Source organism: Parus major, chromosome 3 (assembly GCF_001522545.3).
Source record: "Parus major isolate Abel chromosome 3, Parus_major1.1, whole genome shotgun sequence".
In the NCBI taxonomy this organism is placed as follows: domain Eukaryota; kingdom Metazoa; phylum Chordata; class Aves; order Passeriformes; family Paridae; genus Parus; species Parus major.
The window spans coordinates 43,469,295-43,494,671 of NC_031770.1; the positions used below are offsets into that span (position 1 = coordinate 43,469,295).

The 25,377-nt window shown below is 38.8% G+C and overlaps 1 protein-coding gene across 1 annotated transcript in view; it reads left to right on the plus strand.

The window, feature by feature from the left end:
• The window catches only part of KCNK1 (potassium two pore domain channel subfamily K member 1), a 32,625-nt gene that overhangs the window by 3,067 nt on the left and 4,181 nt on the right, over positions 1 to 25,377 (plus strand). The window contains exon 2 of the mRNA XM_015621576.3: positions 23,745 to 24,140. Coding sequence (XP_015477062.1) covers positions 23,745 to 24,140 — 396 coding nt within the window. The remainder of the gene's footprint in view (positions 1 to 23,744; positions 24,141 to 25,377) is intronic.

The following is a 25,377-nucleotide window of genomic DNA, read 5'->3' on the forward strand; positions in this document are numbered from 1 at the left end:
AACATTCAAAATAACCTGTATTGGTATAAAGTGTACACCTGAAATGCCTTCCCTTTGCCAAGTACAGTAAGGGTAAAAGCAGAAAAGAGAGCCCTGCTACTGGTGGTGCCAGCTGAGGGTTGTTTCTGTGCCCAAGTGAAATTACAGGGAGCACCTGAATGTTCCTTATGTTCAGCTGACTGAATTTATCTCTCATATGTAAATAAACGCACACCTACCCCTCGTACTGACGACAAGGCTTCTTTCATAGCCTTTCAGTTTTCTATATAAAGCATGCAGGGAAAGTGTTTAAATTTGGCAGCCCTGACTTTTCTTCTTGTTCCCTCCCATCCTTATTATAGTCTTTGGCTTCTTACTCACTAGAGAAAATCCTTGAAGGAAATGATAAAGCCAGTTGAGAATTTGGGGAAAAAAAAAAAAACTTAAATGAAAGGAGATTGCAGAATAAGGCAAATTGCTACTTGAAAGCAATTAATATTGCTGTGCACATGGGCTGTCACAGGACTGTCACAAGCTGCCTGAAGGACGGGCAAACAAAGGGCAGTGAAATGGACTGTTGGTGAGGCTTCAGCAGATTGTAGCAGTGACAGGCAGCAGGTTTCTCTTCTGACTTTATTCTTCCCTATGCAACTTAAGCAGTTGTGCAGAATGCCATATGAGCAATGTGTAAGGTGAAGCAATTTGGTCATTAATAATTGACAGCCTAAACACTAAGAATATACAGTTGTGTGCATTTAAGTAGTGTCTGCCTTGGAAACTCCCTGTAATTAATACCTGACACACATCTATGGTCTGCTGGTCTCAGTGCTAGGTGCCATCAAATCATTATGCTGAAGCAGTTCTTTCTGGTTGGCTTTGTTGTGGTGCCATCTGTACTAAAGTCTTTTATTTCTAACAATAAAAAGGAAGTAATTTTTTGCACTCACTCTTCCAGGTGGTGTTTTCACTTCTCTTGGCATGCTGTCAGTGTCTAACATCTTATCCCATATTGCTGCAATATGGGAATACTGCATTACATGAGTTGTAAGCAGAATAAAGCAACCAAAGAAATTGATATTGGTTGTGTTGACAGATATGAAGAGTACGCTGACTTCTGCTTGTTGCAGGAAAATAGGTGAGGAAGGAAAGGAGCTGCCAATTTAGGAACTTGGGGCCTGTAGTTTTATGTTTGTTTCTGGAAAGTCTTCTCAGTGCAAAGATATTCCATGGCATTTTATACAAATGGACTGTAAGTCTTATTTTGACGTATTTGACGGTTTGAGTATTTTTGCCTTTATCTATAAGTGTGGCTGGAGATTTCATATAACCTTTAGACACCAGAAGGATGCTGAGGAAGAGCTTCTTTGGATCCTTCTCTGCTGAGATAGAGTTGGCAAGATACCCATGAGAAGGAAGTGAGGGATAGGTTTGTCCTGATTTAGGGATTTGCAGAGGAAAGGTAAGAAGTTGCCTCTTCTATGACGGCAATGCATGTTTTAAATTTTTTGATTAAGGTTAGCTGGCCTCTCATTTGAACCACAGGAGTTAAGGCAATAGGAGAGGGAAGGATTGTCAGGATTTGATGACTTCTGAAGCCTGTAACATGATTATCTGCAAAGTGGTTTGTGAAAGCGATATTTTCTCCAGAATCCAGCCTGTACTCAATCTCCAGCGGATGGATGTATTGTGCTGCATTCAAACAATGTCACCCAAGATCCATAATGGACTGAATCTGGGTTTCTGCTCACTGTATTCTGAACGGAGTATAGAACAGTAGTAATTTTCATTAGCTGCAGATAAATGCTGACAGAGGCTGTTACTTTGAAAGTTCTTGGTTGAAGGGTGTTAAAGACACAGTATGGCTTTCAGGGAAAAGTTTTGCATTCAAGTTATCTAACTGCCAATCTGTATGAGGAGTAAATGCACTTATAATTTGATTTACTACAATGTTCTCAGTTAGCTCTGACTCTCATAAGCATTGCTACTGATGACTTGCACAACTAAACTGTGCCTTTATTTATGACAAGTAACAGGCTGTGAGGTTGTGGTGTACTGCAAAATAATGTGCATTCTTTATGAGGAGACCAAGGAAAGAGAATCCTGGCAGTCTGCATCATTTTCTCCTTGTTCTTCTCGCAAGTGCTTAATTTTCTTCCCTTTCTTCCCCCTCAGGGGAACAGGCCCCACATCCAGTGAATATTTAGTGTGCATTACAGATCTTAACACATCCATAGAAGATGAGGGAGTGCCGTGAAAGCATCACAAGGGAACATTACAAAGACATTGTAAGATTTGTAGGCTCTTACAGTAGAGCCCTCAGGTGGAAGAAACTACTGGGGTCTCTCATACCTTTACAGAAAGATGTTACTATAACTTAGATAAGATAATAAATAATAAATAAGAGGACAGTTTACAGAGCCTTTAGGGAAAACAAGGTCTTTTGTCCCATGCTTGAATTCAATGTACAATGCATATGCTATTTTTGCTGCTGTCAGAATATGTGGGCTGTGTCCCTGGTGATGCCTGTATTATCTCGTTAATACACACCAAATAAATGTGCTTCATAATTCATACCAAATGTCTGTCTAGAGACAGACTGTTGCATCTTATCTGAATATATACAAACTTGGTGATGGATTAAACTCGGATCTGTCTCACTGGTAGTCACTTCTGACTCCAGCAGAACACTGAAGCTTCATTGTGCCATTCGTGTGACTGCAGCAGGCATAGATTGTTTAAATCGCTGTGATGAATTGCAGCTATTCACCAGTGTGAGAATGCCAAACTTTGGGAACTTTGTTTCTCTTTTAAGAGTTGTTTGTTACTTGGGACAACATCTACAGGAAAAGGTAATTTGCTGGGGACCATCTTGGAGGCAAAAGGACTTTGTGCTGTGCTCTGCAACAGAGTGGTTTTTATACATGAGAGATTCTAAGCGCAAAGGAAATCATGAGGTAGGTTGAGGAAGATGCCAGAGGAGAAGGATTACATTCAATAAGCCAACTGTTTGGATCTGAAGCCAAGTGGTTGAAGCCTACAGGGTTTTCTGGGACAGGGTAATCACATCTACTGGCCCCAAGGCTGTTGGCCTCCAGATCAATAGACTGTTCTGGAACCAGACATCCTATCTCTTGCAGTAAGCGGTATAAACACAAAGTCAAAGAGTCATTCTGTCTGCCTGTGTGTCTGCTTTCTTCTCAGGGGAAGTTCCTTCATTCTATACCCATGGAGCAGTTCCAGACTTGCTGCTGTCATATTTTAATCTGGCCCCAGGGTTAAAATATAAAATGCTGTCTCCTGGGATGCAGGAGATTTCATTTGAGTTTAGCTTTGTGTTTTTCTCAGGACAAGGATTTGAACTAGGGTTTTCTAGTACTCCTTAGGAAGAGGAGACACCTAGGGAAGTTGTGAAAGAAGTTGAGTGTGTATAGGCTAATACTGAGAAAGTAGCTTGGATGCTTCTGGTATCTCTGCCTTACTACACAAAACCAAGGGAGTGTTCAATGAAATAGTAAAAAAAAAAACAACAAAACATGTAAAGCCAAAAGAGAAGGGACTTGGCAAGTTAAAAAACCCAAGCAAACTGAAAAAAAAAAAAAAAAACAAAAAACCCACAGCACAAAACCAATCAAACCTACCAAAATACACAAATCAAAACTGGGTGGTGTGAATATCTCCAAAACACCTGTATTTTGTCAAAATCAATGTTAATAAACGTTTTTGAGAAAGATATTAGGCTCTGGACTTCAGGACAGAAGGCACTCAGTTGCCATAGATGAGTTACAGCTGGCAGATTGGTCAGATTATCTCTTGTATGCCCAGGACAAAGGTCTTGTTTTCTCTACTGAAGTAAGTGATAGAAGAGAGGAAATCTGGATCTCTCCCCATCATGTTCCAGGCAAGGTGGTAGTTCCTGGTTTCTCATGGAACTACAGCAATCAGCCGAGCCAAAAATTCTGCTTGTGCTTGCTGAAACAAAGGGTGTAAAGAGTTGCTTTAAGCCAATATTTGGCCTTCTTTACAGGCCAATGAGTAATAAAAACCATCTCCTGACAGAAATTGGAGAAGCCATGGATTGCCAAGACTGTATTATTGTTTGTAGCAGTGCTGGCTGCTGATGGATGGAATGTCTTTCTTACAAACTCTGTCCTCACTTCTGTATCCTCCAGTTCCACTTGCCTTTCCAAATTCCCAGTGATGAGGAGCCACCCCAGCAACTCTCAGCAGGTGAAGGACTGCAACTGATGCCTTTGTAGTCCTTCCATGTTTGGCCTAGGGTCATTCTTCCTGTGCTGAAACACAGATGAAAGCAAGAGAGTAATCTCCCCCAGAATTACATTTCATTAAACATTTTCTATTTTTCAACTCTTTTGTAAAGCTGGAATTTTTATTTTTAGTCTACCACCATCTCCAAATCAAATTTTAAGTTAAAAGTCATTTACACTTTCAGAGCAGGATTTCTAAAACTTACAAAATCCTGCAATTCTTCACCATTCTTAAGTAGGATTTTCACTTTTATCTGAACATAGTTTTTAAAGGTCTTTTAAGCCTGTAGTTTCTTCTGTTTTCAGCTATTTGTTGGTTGTTTTGGTTCTTTCCTTGTTTCACTTTGGTCCACTGCATCATCATTTTAATAATCTATGGTATTTTTTTTGGATAGAGTAATATAATATCTATGGACAAACATCTATTTTAGTCACTTCTCCAGGTTAATTATAAAGTAGGTTACAAACTACTAAACCATATGAAGACCAAACTATTTATTGGCCTGTGAAGAAGTAGAAGTTTAGCATTTTGAGGAAAAATTAGGATTCCTATGAGAGTTTTGATGCCTTCAGGATTAAAGAAGAGTAATAAAAGGTTTCTTGGGAATTAGTTACCTACATCCCTGCTGTCTCTCTGGGTCTGACTTCAGCTGCTTGAGGGTTATGATGTTTGTACAGAATTGAACTGAAGAGCTGTAGCAGTGCAGTTACTGATGGTGACCCAGAAGATCTAGGAGAAATGTGCCAGTCGTCTTTTTCACAGAGGAACCTTGCCAAACCCTTAAACAGATAGTTTCTTATGAGGCCAAAACAGCAATGTGGTCCTGGTTAAGGATCCTGAAAGGAATGAATGGAGCAAAGCTTTTCAAGTGGCTGTGCTTCAAAAAAGTGCCTCTTGGAAGAACATATGGATTTCCTCTCCCTTGGAAAGGAAAAAATACACATTCGTCTCTGAAAACAGAATATGCCAGCATCCTTGCAGGAGAAGCACATATGAATCCAAGTGGTACACCAGCTGTCACCAAACTCCAAACATTTACTAACTGATGCTTCCTAAGTATTACCATGGTCTGTACTTTAAACTGGTTCTGTGCCAGTCACTCAGCAGCTTTGGAAGTTATCATCTTTAGGGAATCAGGGAAATACCAGTTGCAGGTTGGGCTGGGAAACAGGTTTTGCCAGAGGAACAAGCCGGCCCAGTAGTCTTCCAAGTACCCTTTGCTTGTGTATGAGAAAAGTTGCATGCTATTTACTGCTAGAAACTTTACAGCAGAATTCCATCTTTGTTCTGCAAATTGTGCGTCCAGAGTGTTAAAGTAACAAGTAAAAACAAGTAGAGGCCTTTTTGCTGTTCTCTACTACAAACTGAAAACTTCTGGCATGACCAGAATCTCTGTATAGACTGTTTTCAAGTGTAATTTAATGTCATCACAAATGCAGCTTTTGAGAGTGCTGGTACTATGAGAATGGGGTTTTGTCATATATTTTGCTCCTTGTGCACTTTATGTCTGACACACTGAATATTTTTTTCTGAATATCTTAAAAAAAAGAACTTAAATGAAAAGTTTAAAAATGTACCTCTGAATTTCATTCTACTTGTATGAGTACCTCCTTTTTCTTTCAATTATTTAAACGCTGTTTAAATTGGCTCAGCTGAATAACCTTAAATTCTTTAACAGTAGCTTCTTCTCAGAAGGTTCAGACTAGACATATAATTTGGTTTAAGGTAAAAGACGGACCAACAAGAATTAGATACTGAAATGAAAAGGTTAAGAAACATCATTGATATTTTTTTTTTTTTTTTTTCCTAATAAGCAGAATGAGAGAGAAATCTGGTTTCAGAATTGTGGCTTTTGCAAAAGAAAATACATTTCAGGCAGTACTTAGATTTTGTGCCTTATTTTCTTTGTTGTACTGGCTGTATGATATGTCTAGCTGTAGTATATTGAAATAGCTGTAAAAGGAGTCCTTTTCTCAGCTTTAGTGAAAATATTGAAAATGTTTTTAGGAGCACTTTTCCTATGAGAAAAGGCTGAGAGAATTTGGATGGTTCAGCCTGGAGAACAGAAGATTCCAGAATGATCTAATTGCATCCTTCTAGTACCTGAAGGGAGCCCACAACAAAGTTTTAGAGGGACTTTTTACAAGGGCATATAGTGATAGGAAAAGGGGGAATGGCTTAAACATGAAAGTGGATGAGTTTAGATTGGGTATTAGGAGGAAATTCTTTACTGTGAGGGAGGTAAAGCACTTGCACAGAGAAGTTATAAATGGCCCATCCCTGGAAATGTTCAAGGCCAGGTTGGATGGGGCCCTGAGCAACCTGGTCTAATGAAAGGTGTCCCTGCCCATGGCAGGGATCTAGGGAGCTAGATGATCTTTAAGGTCCCTTCCAACCCAAGCTGTTCTATGATTCTATGAAACATATACGAAAACTATAATTATTTTCAAGTGTGAGAAGATTTCTCAGCATTAAGAGGCAAAAATAATCCTTCAGAAAATCTCAAAATGATGCAGCACTGACTGGAATGGGACTTAGGTTTGATTTTATTTTAAAGTCTGTATTATATCTTCTCCTATGTGACACTTGACCTTCTACTTTACTTGATATTTTAAAACTACATGGCACACTGTGAACACCTATTTTGCTCATTTGAGCTTTTAAAATGTGATTAGCAGCCTTAGATATTGCAACGTGTAGTACTAGTGCCAAAGTCCAGAGGCAAGTTAGAGTAGGTATCCTCTCTTGTTTACAATGTAGTTTGAAAAGATGTTACTTCAGAGTCATCAAGTGCAAATACAAGGTAAAAATCTGATTTCACCTATTCCCTGATAGGCTGAGACTCTGCTGTATGTGGCTTTAAAGTTCAGTCCTCGTGTTCGGCAAGTAGCAACATATCCAGAGATCTCCTAAAAATCAACTAGTTTCAATGTTTAACTCCTGGGACTTCATTATAGAGGTCTATGCATCTCACTCCACAAAAAGGGGAAAAGAGCCTTAAAAAACGATCATGTATTTGAGATTATTATGAGAAGGCCTTGGAATCTCTGCTTTGTATATTATTTAAAGTAGCTATTTTCCCAACTGTATGCTGTAAAAGAATGGCATAGACCTTTTCCTTTGAAGCTTACAGCCTGAAGGAAATGAGAAAACTCCAAAGCAAACCAGAGAGCTTCCGTATCTTGTAGACTTTCGGAAGCTCTAGGCTGTATGATTTACTAATGGGCCATTAAATTTTAAACATTTCACAGCAGGTCTTGTTTCTTATTTATGTATGTTATATAGGTTGATGGTTGGACTTGGTGATCTTAGAGAATTTTTCCAACTTGTAACAGTTCTGTGACCAGTGATTTCCATGGCTCCTGGTTGGTGTTGGAATGCTGACTGAGCAGTCTAGCAAAAATGAACAGTCTCAAATAAATATCATTGTGTTACTATCTGAAAATCCCAGCTACTGTAAACTCTTGAGTGGTGCACAGAAATGAATGCAAAATGCTGTAAATAATTTGAATGATTAGTACTTAGGAATTAATTTCTCTAATGTGAGGATTGTTTAATTTATCTCTGTGCATTCACACATCTGTGGAGAAATCCAGGACTCCAGCCTGGCTCCCACTGCTGCAACTCTGGTTAGGTAACCAAAGAACCGTGAACACTACAGGATGCTGCACTGTGTGAATCAACAATTCATGTTGATAAGGAAAAGAAAACAAAATCCAAAACTAATCTCAGACCTTAGATTTAGGTCTGAGTTTATTACTATATTTATATAGTATAATATTTATTTATTTGTTATGTATTTACATTCTGCCTACCTATAGTGGAAAGATATATCTTTAGTTTTCACTTGAATTTTTGTGCAGCTCTGTGTACTCAGTGAAGCCACTGGAATGTTCGGGTCAGGTTTTCTAGCTGCCACCTGAGAGTATTTTGTATGCTGCTTTGAGGAAAATGTCATTTATCCTAGGAGTTACTGTTAGCCATGAATCTCAACCAAAGCAAAAGATGGAAGCTCTCTCAACATCTCAAACAGAAGTTTGAGCTCCAGGTTTTAGCCTTTTATTACACCATGTCTTTAGATGTCACAGGGAAGATGGTGATAATCTTTCATGTTTCTGGATAATATTTTATCTGTGGATCTTGAAGCATGTGCATACCAGAAACTGCTTTGCTGATTAGTGCACTGCTGTTATGTCCTGCACCTTGAGAGATTACAGTGATATTTCTGCATGTGTTTTGCTAAAGGAAGAACTAAGACAAAGGAAAAACAATCATGAAAGACCATGTATGAGCCAATAGTATGGTTGAGAATATGAACCTGTGTATTTTTTCTTGCAGCTCACCATTTCTGCTGCTAGGCTGTGTCCCCATACAGTAAGCTGATTTCCCATCCTGTGGATGCACTTCAGCAGGCTTTTATTTTCTTGTATTTGATGTTCTTTTTGTTTTTCCTTTAGTAACAGCTTTTCTGCTCAGTAATATTAGTGGAAATCACAACTACTTGAATAGAGTTTTACAGAAGTCGCATCAAGGTGTGCAATACACATTTCTCTATCTTTACTTCAGTGGAGAATCCAGAAATATTGCCTCTCCCTTCTAGAGAATTGTTCAGTTGTGTACTATGTGTAGAAAACAAATTACACACCAGGTAATGCTGCCCACATAACTGACCAACTGCTGGAGTAGCCTTTGTGAGAAGGTGGCAGTATTTTCTCTGCTTTTGCATGCTGGATGCCTCTCTTTCCTACCAAAGGGTTTCCTCAGGATGTTGTAAAATGAAATGGGCTGAGCCTACAGCTTTGCCAGTGGTAGGAAGATACCGTGGATCTCTTGGTCCAACCCAGTGCTAGGTCTGTTGCAAACAGCACAACAGTAAGCCAAGTCAGTTTATCAGACTGGAGGAAACATATTCCCTTCCTGCTGGATTAGTTTGCTCTGAGTTACTACATTTGAACAAACTGCAACCAATACAGGAGGGGGAAGAACCAAATTTCCTAGAAGTTACTCTGGGATTAGCTAAGCATTTCATGTAGCTATGTGATAAAAGCACAGAAAGAATCCAAGCACAGCCAAATTAACAACAGATATAAGAAAGGAGCTGGTAACCTAAGAAAGTGTTTCCTGTACTGATAATGTGTCTGACAATTGCTGGCTGTCCCTTGTAAAGGAGAATTATTTCATGCAGGATTAAAATGTCAGCTAGCAAACATGGAAGAATTTTTACTGGACTCCTTTTTGTTAATTCAGATGCCATCATTAAAATATTTCTATCCAGTGTGTTTCAGGTCCACGTATCTTCAGGAGAGCTTAATTTTTTCCTTTTGGGTAACTACTGTTATGTGGTAAATTACATTGTCTTTGGAGTTGGTAAGGAAGTAATGCAGCCATACCATTGTACCCAGTTTACAAATTCTCATCATTGACAGTTGCAAGAAACTGGATGCATTCTTAGGATCAGACACTTACAAAAAAAATCTGTCCCTTGTAAAGGTGTGTTAATTATCAGTAATACTCATTGCTGCTTGGGCTCTTCAGTCCAAAAGTAATTTATTTTGGAATTACCAACAATTTTACATTCCCCTCCCCTTTATTCTGAGGTCTAAGAGATGCCACATGCAGCATACCGATTTTCTTACAGAGTCACAGGTTGTGTCAATCCAGCCTTTTCCATGTTGGTCACTGTTTGCAAATGCAAGTGCTGGCAGGAGGGTGCTGAACATGAAACCTTTGGCACAGATGATTGCCTGTTAATTAAAAAATTAATAATTTCTGATGTGTGTGCTACCTTACTGCAGAAAGGATTTAAGGAAGTGGGTTTCTAAATCTTTGGTCAGTGTTGATGGCCTTTTACTGACTTGGTGAGTCCAGAGTTGTGACTGGACAACTGGAGTATTTTTTGATGAATTGTCATACTGATTTAATGTTGCCTGCTTTCATTATATGCATGATTGTCTTATTCTGGCCCTGAGAGGTTAGAATTATGTATTTTCACCAGAAAAGTCATCCAATAGTTGTAAGAATTTTTGGAATCATCAGCTATCCCACCAAGAGAAATTTTTTGTGGCAAAGTGAAGTGCATTGTTTCAAAACAAATTGCCATTAGTCTAAACAGACAATGTAGGTTTTGAAAGCCACAGAGTATTTAAGTTCTTCTGTGTCTTTACATTGCTGGCTAATTGTCTAGTGTATGTTGTTTACCTTTCTAAATGCTGCATTCCTGTTTATTTCTAAATAGCTTCTAGGTAAGCAAAACCCTCTACATTTCATCTGCTTGTGAACATAAATAGTATGTGCAACCACAGTTGTTTTTTTTTTTCCCTTTATTTATTGACAGGACATCCAGCTGTGATTATCCTGGGTGACCTTATTCCAGTGTAACTAATCAAATTTATGTTTCCCACAATTATTGTTTGCTATGTGGGATGTCTTAAACATGTGAGCAATTGAATAGAACTAGTGTATCTATAAAATCTGTTTATGGTTCAGTAAACTAGCTCTCACAACAGTTGAAGTATTTCCCCATTGAGTCTTGCAAATTTGTGTTCTATTTTCAGCTTGAAATGGTGAATAAATTCAGCTAGATTGTATTCAGATGAGAGAGTAACATCAAGCATCATAGTTAGGACTGTGATTTAGAGTTTTGAATAAGCCATTTTATCTGTAAAAGTATCTTGCTTTGGTCCTAATGTAAATATTGTCTCATAATTTGTCTTTATTATTCCAGATGGAATGTTGCCTGCATGAAAGTGGAGAGTGATGCATTTCAGTTCTGTGTGTTTTTCTTAATTGCTTTAGTGATTTTTTTTCCTATTTGTGTTACATTTTTTTGCTTCTGTTTGGCTTTATGTGTTGTTAAATTTCTGAGAAATAGCTATTGACACAGAAGATAGTAATAGGATTTATGCACATGCAAATACATTATGGTGACTGACTGACTTAGATATGAAATATTGAAATATCTTACAAAAATAGGCAAGGACGATGTGTCTTCCTCTGCCAAACAAGGGAGCTGATGCTTGTAATTTCCCTGAGTTGAACATGTCAAATCAGTAACAAGATTAGAAGTAAATATTCTTATTCCCCTGCTGTATCTAGTAGATAACACTTTATTCTACGAGTGGTTGCATTTTAATGCAAATATGCTGCTTACAGATTTGATTTTAACTCCACAGCGTGAAATGGCCTTATTTTTTAATGTTGTGTGATTATTCCTTACTGCCCACAATAGAAGTTTCCTTCACTGTTTTTATGCTCTGTAATTTCTGATGGTGCAATAAAGCAATCTATGTTTCAAAGTGGAGGTGGAAAGCCTACTAATTTGCAGCTGGTTGTTTCTTTTTATTTCCAGATGGTAGGAAGAAAAACTGGCTCATTTCAGTGCGAGAAATTATTAAGTTAGCGAGACTTGATAGGTATTCTTCAGTAATTGGATATGTGATTAAAACACTGCAGTAACTGCCACTGCAACACATTCAAAGCTTTTGACACGTCCCAGGGTGCATTTGGGATGGTAACAGGTGTGAATTATAAATTTTTAGAAATCTCTTTTCCAGTGAACTGTACCAGGCTTCAAGCGGAGCATCACAGTGCACAGGTGCTGGGTTCAGCTGGCACATCCCTGTGGTACACCATGCATACACAAGGTCTTTCAAGTGGTGGAAAGCTGAAGTAATTGATAGAACTTTAAAACCTGTTAGATGAAAATTTGAGGGGCTGTGGAAAGAAAAAATTGCAGCATGTAATGAATTCGTGGTTCCAGACCTTTTCTGCAAAAAAAAAAGCCCCATCTTCCATCAATCTCTTCAGAAAGTATGTGTTCTCTGAGCTTCACTGCCAGTTAGATGCTAAATGTGCCTTAGATGCTGAAAAGAGTTTTTCCATAGGTGCTGACTTACGGAATTAAAACCAAAATCTGGATGTGTAAAATCTATTGTGTGAGATATACCACTTCTATGCTGCAGTCAAGGTGAAAGCCTCATGTTTTTTACTTAATAAACATGAGAAATGAGAAGATCAATATCGTGGACAAGCTACTGGCTAAGTCTAGTCAATAATGACATTTTCTCTCTGCCAAAACATTGTCCAGGTTAAGTTTTTTTTCCCTACTTTGAATAGTTAAGGCTGTGAACCTCAGGAAGAACTGTAGAAAGGCTTGTACCTTGCCCTGGTTTCTGTAGGGATAGAGTTCATTTTCCTATTAGTAACTGGTACAGTGCTCTGTTCTGTATTGCCTATGAGAATAATGTTGATAACACACTGACATTTTAGTTGTTGCTCAGTAGTGCTTATCCCAAGTCAAGGACTTTTCAGTTTCCCATGGTCTGCCGGGGAGCAGGTGCACAAGAAGCTGTGAGGGCTCATGGCCAGGACACCTGACCTAAACTGGCTGAAGGGATATTCCATACCACAGAACATCATGCCCAGTGTATCAACTGGGGGGAGTTGGCAGGCAGAGGCCAATTGCTGCATAGGGATGGCATGGACATCAGTCAGCAGGTGATGAGCAACAGTGTATGCTTCTTTTGTCTCTCTTGGGTTTTATTCCTTTCATTCTCCTTTTTTTTTTATTATTATTGTTGTTGTTGTTCTTATTATACTTATTATTGTATTTAGCTTTGTTTCAATTACTAAAATTTATTATCTCTACCCATAAGTTTTACTTTTTGTTCTTAGTTCTCCTCCCCATCATGAGGGAGTGAGCAAACATCTATATGGTACTTAGTTGCCATCTGGAGTTAAACCACAAAAACCCCTTTCAGTACCTTGAAGTTGGTATTGAAGTTCTTAGGATGGTTTTTTAAAGAACTTGTTTCTTTGATTGCTTGTTAATCTTGGTGATCAGTGGATTTAAAAATCCATTCTTATGGGAATGCTGCTGCACAAATGTTGCTGAACATTCCAGTTCAAAAACCTCACCTTGTTTTCTAATGTTTCAGAGGATTACAGGTCAAAATTTCCTAAGAACACTCACTCACATTTCTCTTTTAGCAAATTTAAGTTTCTGAGACTTACGTAGTTGGTTCTATTAGGAAACCTTAATAATAAAGTAGTCTGTTGGAACCCCTACTTTGATACAGATTTTTGACCATCTGTTGCCTAGCGGGCAAGTAAACCAATAAAAGAATAATTGGAATTTTCCTGGCTGAATTCTCAGAGGAGCCCTCAGGAAATATCACCTTGCTTTTGACCTGTTGGTTGAGTTTTATTCAACAGATTTTTGTAATTTTTACTTATTTCTCCATTGGAAAATGAATCTGAGATTAGAGAAAATAATTGTTGAAACAAGATAAGGGTTTGTTTGTTTATGCTAAATCGTTGCTGGAGGCAGATCTAAAGATGTGATGTTTGTGTTTTGAATAGGTATTTCTAGAAATGTGCTGCTATTGAGAGCACATGTGCTCTATTGTATAGAGAGGGGGAAAAATAGCCCAACACCAGATGGATCCTGGTTGGATTCCAGCTAAATCCATATAGGATTTTAAATCCAGGATGACACTAAGAGGAACCAATTTCCAGTATGAAGACTTTGGACCTTTAAAAAAAAAAAAAGGGTGTACTGTTAGCTAAAAAAAAAAAAAAAAAACAACGAAAAAAAGAAAATAAACACAAACCTCAATGGCAAACCCAGGAATTCATGCATACCTCTTGACTATCATCTGTGATAGAAATAAGGCCTGAATGCTTTGGCACAGAGGTTTAGCAGACCTCTGTCTGCTGAAGTCACTCACATTTAGTCTTTGTTCCTGCCTTGGAGCACTATGAAGCACAGAGAGGACAGGAAATCTTTAATGACACATCCAAAAACATGACTGAAGTAGTCAGGGCTCTTTGGGAGTATGGGTCCAGCTCACACACAGACTGCATGACAGGCTGGAAGTTTAGCATGTCCCAACAAAAAAGTTTCTCAACAGACAGTCTGATAGGAGCCATGTAGCTGACAGGCAGGGCTTGAAAAAATCTGCACTTGCAGGGTAAATGGAGAAGCTTTGACTGCTGTCTGAGTGCCTGGAGAACACAAGCTCTTCCAGCAGGGAACATGTTCTTTATAAAGGCATATTTATTAGCCCTGGAATGGTGAATGTGCATCACCTGGAGCCCAGTCTCAGACATGAAAAGCATCTTTCTGGTGGCAAGGAAGGTGTGTTTTCATGTGCACTCTGCTGGAAGGGTGTAACAGCTCCCTTGGGTTGATAATACCTGTTTTGGTCATACATCATTTTTCCAGTCAGGATGAGCAAGACCCAGTGGGTGGTGGCATCTTCCAGTTAAAGTTACTGTCTTTTGAGCTGTGTTTACCACTGATACTTCTGTTGACAGCAGATAATACTGCACCAAACACTCATAATAATCATCTCAGATATGGGGGGGAGGTACTGATTTCTGTACTTAATCTTATGTTTGCATTTGGTTCCTGTGCAGTGGATTCCATCTGCTGTTATGCTGCCCTAGTAACAACTACTTCCTTGTACCTCACATCTTAACTGCTGATATGGGAATGACTTCATCATTAGCATCAGTGCTGTAGGGTTGTGATGTTTTTCACTTACTTGCCATGGGTAAGTACTCTCTAAAACAGCAGTGACTGTAAATGGACAAAATGTTTGCTGACATTTGCAATTCCCATCAGACTGTAGGTGTGCCTTGCCTTGCGTGGTGGTGTGAGAGAGACATGGATGTTCTTTCTGATGACAGGAAATGTAGAATATTGGGCATGAGATTCCCACCTTCTATACCTGTGTATGTTTAAATACAAAGGTGCACAACATTAACAGATTACAGGCTACAGAAATTTCTCCCTGAACAGCTGATTCTCCAACATTAGCAGCTGGGTTGGAACAAAAGCAATAACTATCTTAATGCATTTCCTAGCTGGGAAGAAAATATTCCCTGGAGATCATGGAAATTGGTTAATGGTAAGCATAAATAATGTAAGAATTTCCGTGCCATAATTTTGGAATTATGAAATGTTTTTTGGACTTGAAAGTTCACAGAAACACTACTAAGCTGCAGAAGGGGACACCATATATCTCTCTAGAAAAATGTAAATGGTCTTAAAAGAGCAAAAAAGATACAGGACTTCTTGTTGTAAATCAATGGTTCTGTAGTTTTTCTCCAGTTAAGGAAACTAATATATACATAATGTATGGCTTTATTCTGATCCTATTTGTTTGACTCATTTGAAAAGCCTTCATGCACTTTTCAGTTTCCCTTGCATAATTAATGGGGGCAGGTGAGCCAGCACCACGCCCAGATGGCAGGGAGGGCTAATGCTATCCTGGGCTGCACCAGGGGTGCTGCCAGCAGGCTGAGGGAGAAGATCCATCCCCTCTACTCAGCACCAGTGAGGCCACACCTGGAGGATTGGCTCCAGTTCTGCACTGCCCAGTGCAAAAAAACTATGGGGCTATTGGAGAATCCATCCAAGAGCCAATGAGGTGATGAAGAGGCTGGAGCATCTCTCCTGTGAGGCCTGGGAGAGACTGGGACTGCTGAGCCTGGAGAAGAGAGGTTTTGTAGGGAGCTCACCAATGTATGTGAATACCTGAAAGGGTAGGTTAGGGAGTGATGTTGCAGGTGGCATATGAATGCTCTGTGTTGCTCACTGCCCCTGTCATATTTTCTTTTCCACCTTTGCATTCATGTTCACTGGCTGGCTAGTATTTTTTTACTTGAGCTGGACATTTTGAGGGCAAGACAATATTTTCTTTTGGCTTTGGTAGCACAATAAGTATTAAGTAACTGAAAAATTAAATTAAATAACTGAAAAGAATACAAACAAGATACATAAAATACTTCTGCATTATTTTTAGTTTAGTTTTAAATATTTATATGTTAAATTTTAAGGGCTTATTACATTTATTTAAAAATATTGTATACACAAATTATTTGCTAATTTTTTAATGTATTTTTATATGGGTAATAATTTTCCACCAGAAGTGTCACTCTATTGAAAGGTTCCAGTAAATAAGAGCCTTTGTTTTCATGTAGGACTCCCAGAGAAGTCAGAGTTGGGATGAGATTATTGCAGGAAGGCTTTTCAGAGTACTAAAAATATACTCAGTAGGAAATTGGAAGCATTACTACTTTTGCTTCCAGCATAATATTTTGGATTTTTTATTATTATTACTGATCACCATGATTTCTGAATGAGGATATGTTGCATGTCCATATGCAGTAAATCCATTTTTACACTAGTTATGTAAGCTGACACAAAATGTATAAGAACAGGAAGTGAATATCAATGTTTTGCTAGCACTGGTACAAATCCACAGACAGTTTAAACAATACCAAATGTAAGACTAGAGCGAGCTGTTCTTCTTCATATAAATATGAATAAAGTGTGAAAGTATCCCTGGTCCTCATGCAAACATTTTCCCCAGTTTGATTCATTAGCATCCCCTTTTCCCAGCATCTGTGGATGCAGTTTCTTTGGGCAGGTGAAATATTGCTTCTTGTGCACGAACAGACAAGGCAGATTTTGAATGTTTTGTAAGAAGAAAGTGTTCTGACTTACAGCTGTTCTGGTAGAAATTCATTTTGAAACTGGCTTTGACCATAGAAGCAAATATAACCGTGCCTTGTTTCTTTGGTTCAGATATTTCTGGCAGTCAACCAAATTGCTCATATGAGTATTTATTTATTATTTAGTATTTATTACTAAACTGACTGTGTTCAAAGCCATCTCAGCTTTTTTTTTCTGGTGCAGCAGGTAACATTTGTGAGCTGATTATACAAACATGGTCCCTTCCAGGGCAAGTCCAAACCTAGCTGGCAGGACATTGATTCTGAGCAATCAGCAATTTTTGGCTTTGATAACTAGTGGCAGCAGAGTACTGTCTCAGAAGGAATCAAAACCACATAGGAGATACATGTAAATCTGTGTGTTGGAATCTCTGGAGTTTTGGTTGGTTGGTTGGTACTTCTGGAAGAAGCCCCCTGACTCTAGAAATTGGCAAAACAAAATTCTGTTCTGAGAAGTGATTAGATGAGATACTGCTGTGAAGAAGATCTAATCTTCATGGTTAAATTAAGTTAAATATTGTTTTGCTGCTTTTATTCTAGTGGAGTTTGAGGGGTATATTATTGAAGAGAGCTGGATCAGCACCATACTAAATCACCTCAACTTGAAGTCTAAATCACTTTTAAATCACCTTTACTGGTGCTGTGTGAGAATGAACCCTAATGACTGTTTTCTTTAGTGGTAAAACTGGTTTGAGGTTTCTGCCACACCCTTCACCATGTCTCTAATTGTGCTAGTGCAAGTCTGTGAGGGCTGCATAGTAACCTTTCATTAGTGAAATGGACTAGGTTTCAAACAAATCTCATCATTTTCTCTCCTCTCTCTCCTCTCTCTTCTCTCTCTTAATCTATTTAGTTTACAGTACCTCTTCCCTCTTCTCTCTTCTAATGCACACAAAATCGGTTCCATTAACTCAGCTGAGGAGGTGGCAAAATGTAATTTCCAAATGGATTTCCTCTGCTTAAAAATGCCTGTCACACTGGAATTTTTCCTCCTCATTTCTGCAGTGTAGGGTGGCGTATTTCAGCCTGGCTGGAAATCCAAGTTCTCTGATTTGTTTAGCAAAACAGGTATTGGGGAACTTTTCCAAAGTGTTTAACAATGAGATACATATTTCTTTTGTATTGCAAGGAAGAGCATAGCAGCAACCAAGGTGATCTCTCTTCCCGCACAGATCTACCATCACCTGACAATTTCTTTTCTTCTTGGAAGATAATAGACCAGTTATGAAGAAGGATGTATTTCACCATTAAACACATTAGAAAATATCAAAGGCTTATAAAAATGAGTCTAGAAATTATATAAATATTAACATTGACCATCTACATCATACTCCAGTGAGTCATGGTATGCTTGGGATGAATTGAAGACTTTTGCATAACTTAAAAATACATAGTACATGATGCACTTAATTTATTGGGGCATTTTGAGATAATGAGCTGACTTAAAGGTCTGACTTCTCTTCAAGGACACTGACTCAGACCAGCAAAGGGATGAGCACACTTGCTGTGTTATGCTGTGTGGTGTGATTCTGCCGTCTGAATGGGCGTGTTGGGGAGGATGCTGGATGTGCTGAACATAACCTTCTCAGTGCCCTGAGAACCTCAGGGTGCTGCACAGGGCTGGTGGTGTTGCAACAGGTCACCTGGGGCCAGAGGGAGCTGTGGCTTGACAAAACCTGTCATAGAAGGTACCCCTAAACTATGAATAGGCAATGGAAGAGAGAGAGGTGGTGCTGCAGCATGGTGCACACCTGCCAGGCTTCATCACCATAGCCTGGGGGAGGCTTCCTGAGGGCTGCAGCACTTCTGTTTGCCTGTTACTTGCCTCACTTGATGTCAGATCCATCTCCACCTTTCAAACATCCACTCTTAGGGGCATCATCTGGGGATTTGTGTGAAAGTCTAGGCTGGGTTATTACAACACAGAAGCATAGCACCTCTGACTCTGGCACTAAATGCTCAATTTGGGGTCCTGAAAGACCTGTAAGGCAGCCACTGCCTCTTAACACAGAGAGGAACTCATTAATGAGCTGCAGGAGAGACTGAACTGTGAAGAGACAAAGCAGTGATAATACAGAACTGCTTAGATTGGTCAAAGCAGTGTCTGAGAAGGCTGAAAGGAAAAAAAAAACACCCACTGCCAAGAAGTGCCAAGAGGATGCAAGAGTGTGAAATGTTCAAGGCAATGCTGGGTTTCACATGGGCTGTTATGAATTGGAATTATTGTTGGAAGCTACCTAGACACTATGGAAAACAAAGTCTGATGGTGTATATAAAAATGGAAGGAGAAAATATATCTTGCCTGGAATATAATGGCCAATTCTATGTATTTATCTACAGAGCGATCTAACAGGAGCAATTAGTCACTGCTAAGACAGAAGACAAAATAAGTGAAAGAGAAACTTGCATAAGAGGGATACAACCCATTGAGAAGTGTAGAAAACTCATGACTGAGCCATTTTAGAAAGATGTAAGAGCAGAAGGCTAACTTGAAGTACAGCAAGGGGAAATTTTTTTATTGAACACATCATTGACGTGTATAACTCAGCACCAAAGTAAATGTAAAAAGATTTAAGTATTTTAAATTATTTCTAAAAATAAACACTTTAGTATGTATGTTGTCACTTTTCTGACAACCTTCAGAATTACATCAGAACTGATTAAGACATTTTTTATATTTATATAAGCATATAATAGAATCCTCCAAGTTATAAGAGAGTAAATGACTTTTAAGGGAAAAATCCTCACATGTGAACAGAACTGAAACACAACTGTCAACATCTTGTGGGGTTTATTCTTTGTATAATTAAACCAGTATGGTCTGTCTCAAGATATTGAGCTAGATAGATTATTGATCTTATTTAATTTGGCAAGTTCTGCTGGTCTTGGATGCATTTTTTCCCATTATTTATTTTTTTAAGGAATAGTACCTCTAAACTATGAATAGACAATAGAAGGGATTTTTTTTTTTTTAGTGATGTCCTTTATCTCTAGTGTCACTGTGATTAGCAGTGCTTGGACAGGTTATCTGAAGGTTTGATTTTTCAAAGGTCAGTGCTTTTAAATGGGCAATTGTTATCTGGTATTTTCATTACATGATATGAAAATATAGCATTCAATAAGTCTTGTTTTCTTCATAATCAGTAATACAGTTATCAGACAGGCTGCACTGACGATTTAATTCTGGTCACCCATAGCAAGTGCCCTTGATAGAATAAAAAAATACCTTTGTAAGTAGTGCCCTTTTGGTGAGCATCCTTTTCTCATAGCAAAAATAATACCTTAAGATTGCAACTATAATGCTTCTGATCATGGTGGTTTCCACTGAAAAAGGTGAATGGGCACACACACACCTCTCTGAAGAGGACACAGTACGAAGTACAAACAAGAGCAGAGAGCTGGGAAGCAATAGAGCACAAGTGTCTGAAAGCAGACAGTGGAGTATCTTGTGCCTTGGATCCGTAATTGCCTCTCTTTTAAAGTGTGGCTGTGTTGGTTTGAGGTCTTTTAATGACTTTTGTACAGTGATAACTAAGATTACAGGCAATTTTCTTGACAATTAAGATTGTCAAGAGAAGTTACATAAAGCAGTTGCATATCGGGAAAAAATAGGAATCCTTTTCTTCCCCATTTGCCATAGCCTCATAAATTGTGACTCTTGCAGCTCAAGATTTTCCATATAATCATTCCCAAGCAGTGACTCTTTCCCAAACACTGATCATTCATACATTGTTTTCAGAAGATGACATCTTACTGCTGCTGGTTGAGTGGAGCATATATTCTCTCCTCAGTCTGAAACTGTCAGTGCTCTTTAGTATGGTAGTTCCTGTAATTGGTAATTGGTAGGAGCTGAAGGAGTAGAGTGCTCCTCTAGACTCACTTCCTCTGAGATTAGGTACATACTGTGTAGCAGTAATTTCTGGCCTTCAGAAGGAATTATGAGTGAAGTATCAGAGAAGTAACAGAATCCCTCATCTGATCCAAGAAATGAGTTTATTGCTGCCTGGGTCAGCACAGAGGCTGGAATTAAATCACCATCAAGCTGCTTTGTGTGTAATGATCTGACAAATGTGTCTGATATTGTTGTTTGTATGCATGCTGCAGATGTTTGTGTTCAAATTTATGAAAGCCTGGATTCATTTTACAGTGCAAACATATGTTAAATTTAGGAGCCTGGGTACTTTCTAGGTTTGCAAGCTCAATTTCTGTTTGTCATGTATAGATAGCTTCTTGTTCCTGCACCATCCACAGTTACCAACCTTCATCAGGCTTCATTTTAACATAGGTGTTTGGGGTTTTTTTTCCCCAGTTCTGGAAATGAATGGCTGCACCAAAACTCTTCTTTGAAGCTTAATATCCTTTTTCTCATTTCTAGACTAAAATGTTATATGAAAGACTTTTTTTTTTCTCTTAATGTGACACTATTATTATTCTTTATCTAAAGCATTTCTTTTTGGTGGTACTTGTTTGCTGGTACATTAACAGGGAGATACTCTATCACTTTTCAACCTCTATTCAATTGTGTCAAGAAAATCAACCCTTTTATCTTCGTCTCATAAAAAAGTCTCAATTCCCATGCTGGTTTCAGTAACTTTTTTCTGCTCTTCTTCCAATATGCTTGCATTCTTTAAGCATGGATATACAGAATGAGGGAGATTATTCTAAATTAGGTCTGATCTGCAGCTTACTTAAATAACTTACCCATAGTTCTGCTATACTGAAGATACCTTGATGTGATGGAGCAGCACAGCTGCCTTTTTTTGTGTTTGTGTCACATGGATCAGTTTTAATTATCCTATAATATATACACACAACACTCTTCTTCTCTGCCAAACTTGCAGTTGATTGTCTCACAGAGTATTTTCAGGAAAACTAAGTAACTGGGACTTGCATGGATGTGAGATATGTAAAGGTAGCAAACAGAGTAGGAGAAATGGTTAGTTCTTGAAGGAATGGTTTGTCTATTCCCCTAGGGATCGTCACTGGTGGTGTTCCTTTAGATATGTGTTGAGCTTGTGCTGTTCAACTTATTCCTAAATGACCTGGAAGAAGGAAACAACTAAGTTTACTAGGGATGCAATATTAATTAAGGCAGTAAGGAAGATGGAAGAGCCCCATGACAACTGGGCAGTAAAGTGTTATCTGAAAATGAGTGTGGATAAAATCATGCTCAGTCATAGTTTCAAACATTAATTGATGGGATATGCCCTGGTGGATGCAAGATCCGAGTTTTGATAGACAGGGCCAAGAAAGCGTCAGCTCAGTGGTAGTCAGAAATGCCAGTCAAACCTCCAGCATTATTAGGCACAGAGTAGAACACTTCTCTATAATTTCATGAATCAGATTGAACAGCTCTGTGTAGTTTTGACCCTCTTATCTCAAAGCAGATAAAGCAAACAGAAGGTGAGCAGGAAAAAAAAGCCATTAATTAATGTGATTTACCAGTCAAAAAGACTGAGCCTGAGTTAATTATTCATAATATCATTAAAATTCAAGTACAACTGAAATTTCCTGTTGGGCTAGCTAACACAGAGAAATTACACCTCATGTGTTTCTTCTACAAGTCTTTGTACATTGTAGCGATGTCTTGCCTGCGTCTCATTGTCTGCAAATGTCTTTATGCATCTTAAGAAAAGGAAATGTTATTTTTTATTTACTCCTCTGGAAAACTTAAAAAGCAATGATTCTATTATTAAATCCATCAAAGTAGAGAAGAAATCTCTTTTGTTCATATAAAACTTGAAGTGACTTGCAGAACAGCCAGTTTCACGGGAGAGCAGGCAGAGAGCTCCCAGAAGGCCTCATGGAATGTCTGCCTGGTCTAGTGCTGCACTGGGCAGGCTGGGGAGGTGCAGAGTGAGTCCAGAATCAGAGGCAGCATCACCCGGAATTCATGGTGTGTTCTGCCTGGACTGCTCAAGATAGCTGGTTGCAGTAGCTCTGGAAAATGCCTTGCTGAACAGCAGTAATATAACCCACATGAGCTGGCCGATCTGGGGCTGAAGAATTGGTAGGGCTTGTCTGCACTTGCTTGGTTTGATATCAGTGTAAAGGCTGCCCAGATTAAATTCCAAGAGATTTCCTTTCCTAGATGCAATGAAAACAATTTTTTTTTCTTTTATTGTTGTCAAATAGAAGAAAGCATTCCTGGTTTATCTGGATTTACTGTTCCTTTCTGTGGCTATGAGTTACATTTAGAACCAAATGCTGTCTTCAGAGTGTGCTTTGTCAACATAGCCACTTGCACTGGGTACAATTGCACAGGTTTGTGACATTGGGATTGCTGGCTGGGATCAACCCATACACCAGGGGATCCATTCCTGTGCTCTGAGCACATCACTGTTCATCCTCCTGGTGTGTAAATGGTGAGGCAAAAATCTAGCCACAGTTGCTGGATCCTTGGAGTTTTGTAGTGAAAAATGTTTGTTCCGCTTTTAGATACCTTTGATGGATTATATTCTGTGGAAGCATGGAATTAGATAGCTTGGAATGTTGATTCTATGTAATCATCTGTGTAATTTAATTGATTTTCACAAAAGGTGTTAGAGCGCATTACTGTAGATGTAGGAATATTTTTCTGAAGTATGTATTATTCCAGTTTACAAGGTGGGTAGAAAAATTACATCACCCTGTAAAGCTAAATGAAAACTTCAGCAGGAAAACCCAGAATCAAATACAAATTTCCTGGCATAAGCTTCCACTCCTGACTAGGTCTTTCTTCCTTCTCTGAAATAAGCACGTATACAATGATGTTCACAATTTTGAAGTCTAAAAATATTTGGGTTTACTTGCTCATGGCTAGTACTGAGTTTTGTTTGCCTGCATAGAACAGACCTTTGAACACCCTTTGTCAAGAACAGCAGAATTCAGAATTACTGATAGTGCAGCTTATTCTTCTCACTCAATATAGCCAATATCAGACTGGTACCCGAGCTCTTAACTTTAACTCAACCCGTGCCTGCTCTGCTTTGTTGCAGGTTATGGACACACAGTGCCTTTATCTGATGGGGGAAAGGCCTTCTGCATCATCTACTCAGTCATCGGGATCCCGTTCACGCTGCTGTTCCTGACGGCCGTGGTGCAGCGCATCATCGTGTACGTCACCAGGCGGCCGGTGCTGTACTTCCACATTCGCTGGGGCTTCTCCAAGCAGGTCGTTGCAATCATCCATGCCATGGTCCTCGGGTTTATCACTGTCTCCTGCTTCTTCTTAATCCCAGCAGCAATATTTTCTGTCCTGGAAGATGACTGGAATTTTTTGGAGTCTTTTTATTTTTGTTTCATTTCCCTGAGCACCATCGGCCTCGGAGACTATGTGCCAGGAGAAGGCTACAATCAAAAATTCAGAGAGCTATATAAAATTGGAATTACATGTAAGTGTCAATCTAACCAGCTAAGTAAAAGGCATTTTCTATTAAGAAAAAAAAAATCTACACCAAATTGACAATCAGACCTCTCCTCTCCATTCTCAATAACGATCATTTGTCAGCTAGCAAACTGGGCATTAATTTAGGTAGCTCTATAAGGGGGAAACTGTTAAGTAAGATCAATTAGTGAAGGTCTTAGTTAGAAAAAGCTAAAATTAGAATTTCATTATTCTAACCACAGCTATTTACTCTCTTATTTACAGTAGAAAAAAAAACCCTCACGTAACAGTTATGAAAATGGTTAAGAGCATTTTGGGCTAACATTTCAGTGCATCACAGGGCCAAGATGACCTGTGTAACCTACGGTAATCCCACAAGGTTAGATGACAGGTGGACAGAGATGAATCAAGAAGCCATGGAAAATGAAGTGGAATAGCAAAGTTTCTGACTCCTGTTGTAACAGAAGGTAGCTGAAGCTGGCATTGGTACATACCAGCTGTCAAAGACAAATAGACTGAGATGTTAGAAAAGCAAGACCATGAATGCTAAATTTAAATTGTTTCATTATATTTGACACAGAAGAAATCATGGTGATTGATGATTTTAAGGAAGTGAATCTTTTTAAGAAGAAAATTACCTTTATGTTGGTATTCTGAGTAAATATATGCTGAGGGCAGTATTTTCCAGTGACAGCATTTTGAAACATTGCAGTTTCTCACACAGTTTCAACCTGAGCAGTCTTTGGGTATTCACAGGCATCAGTTAAAAGATCTGAACAGCCAAAGCAAACCTTTCCCATCAGGTCTATTTCTTTGGCTGGTCTGCATTTGACTGTGCTTCTGTGCGTGATCCAGCAATCATAATGTAGGCAAAGTGTCTGTTAACTTGGTTTTGTGTTTTACCTGAAGAGAGGTTTTTTTCATGCCTTGAACTGGCCAACAGAACACTTTGTTTTATTATCCTGCTAGGCCTTTAGCCATTGTAGATTTCCTCCTCTCCCTGTCATGTTTATCTTATGAATGATAGCTTTAATTATTAACCTGCTGATCTGCAGAGTTGATTTGGGGATGCTAAATGGTGAAGTGAATGGAAAGTCACAAATGGCAAAGACCTTGTTGCAGGCTTGCTGTTCTGAAAACTCAAAATCTGATGAAAACATTATGGCTCAGATTAAAGCTTTTTCAAGCTGTAGAGCAATTAGAAAATAAACTGCAGGATATACTAAAGGAAATATTAAAAGGAA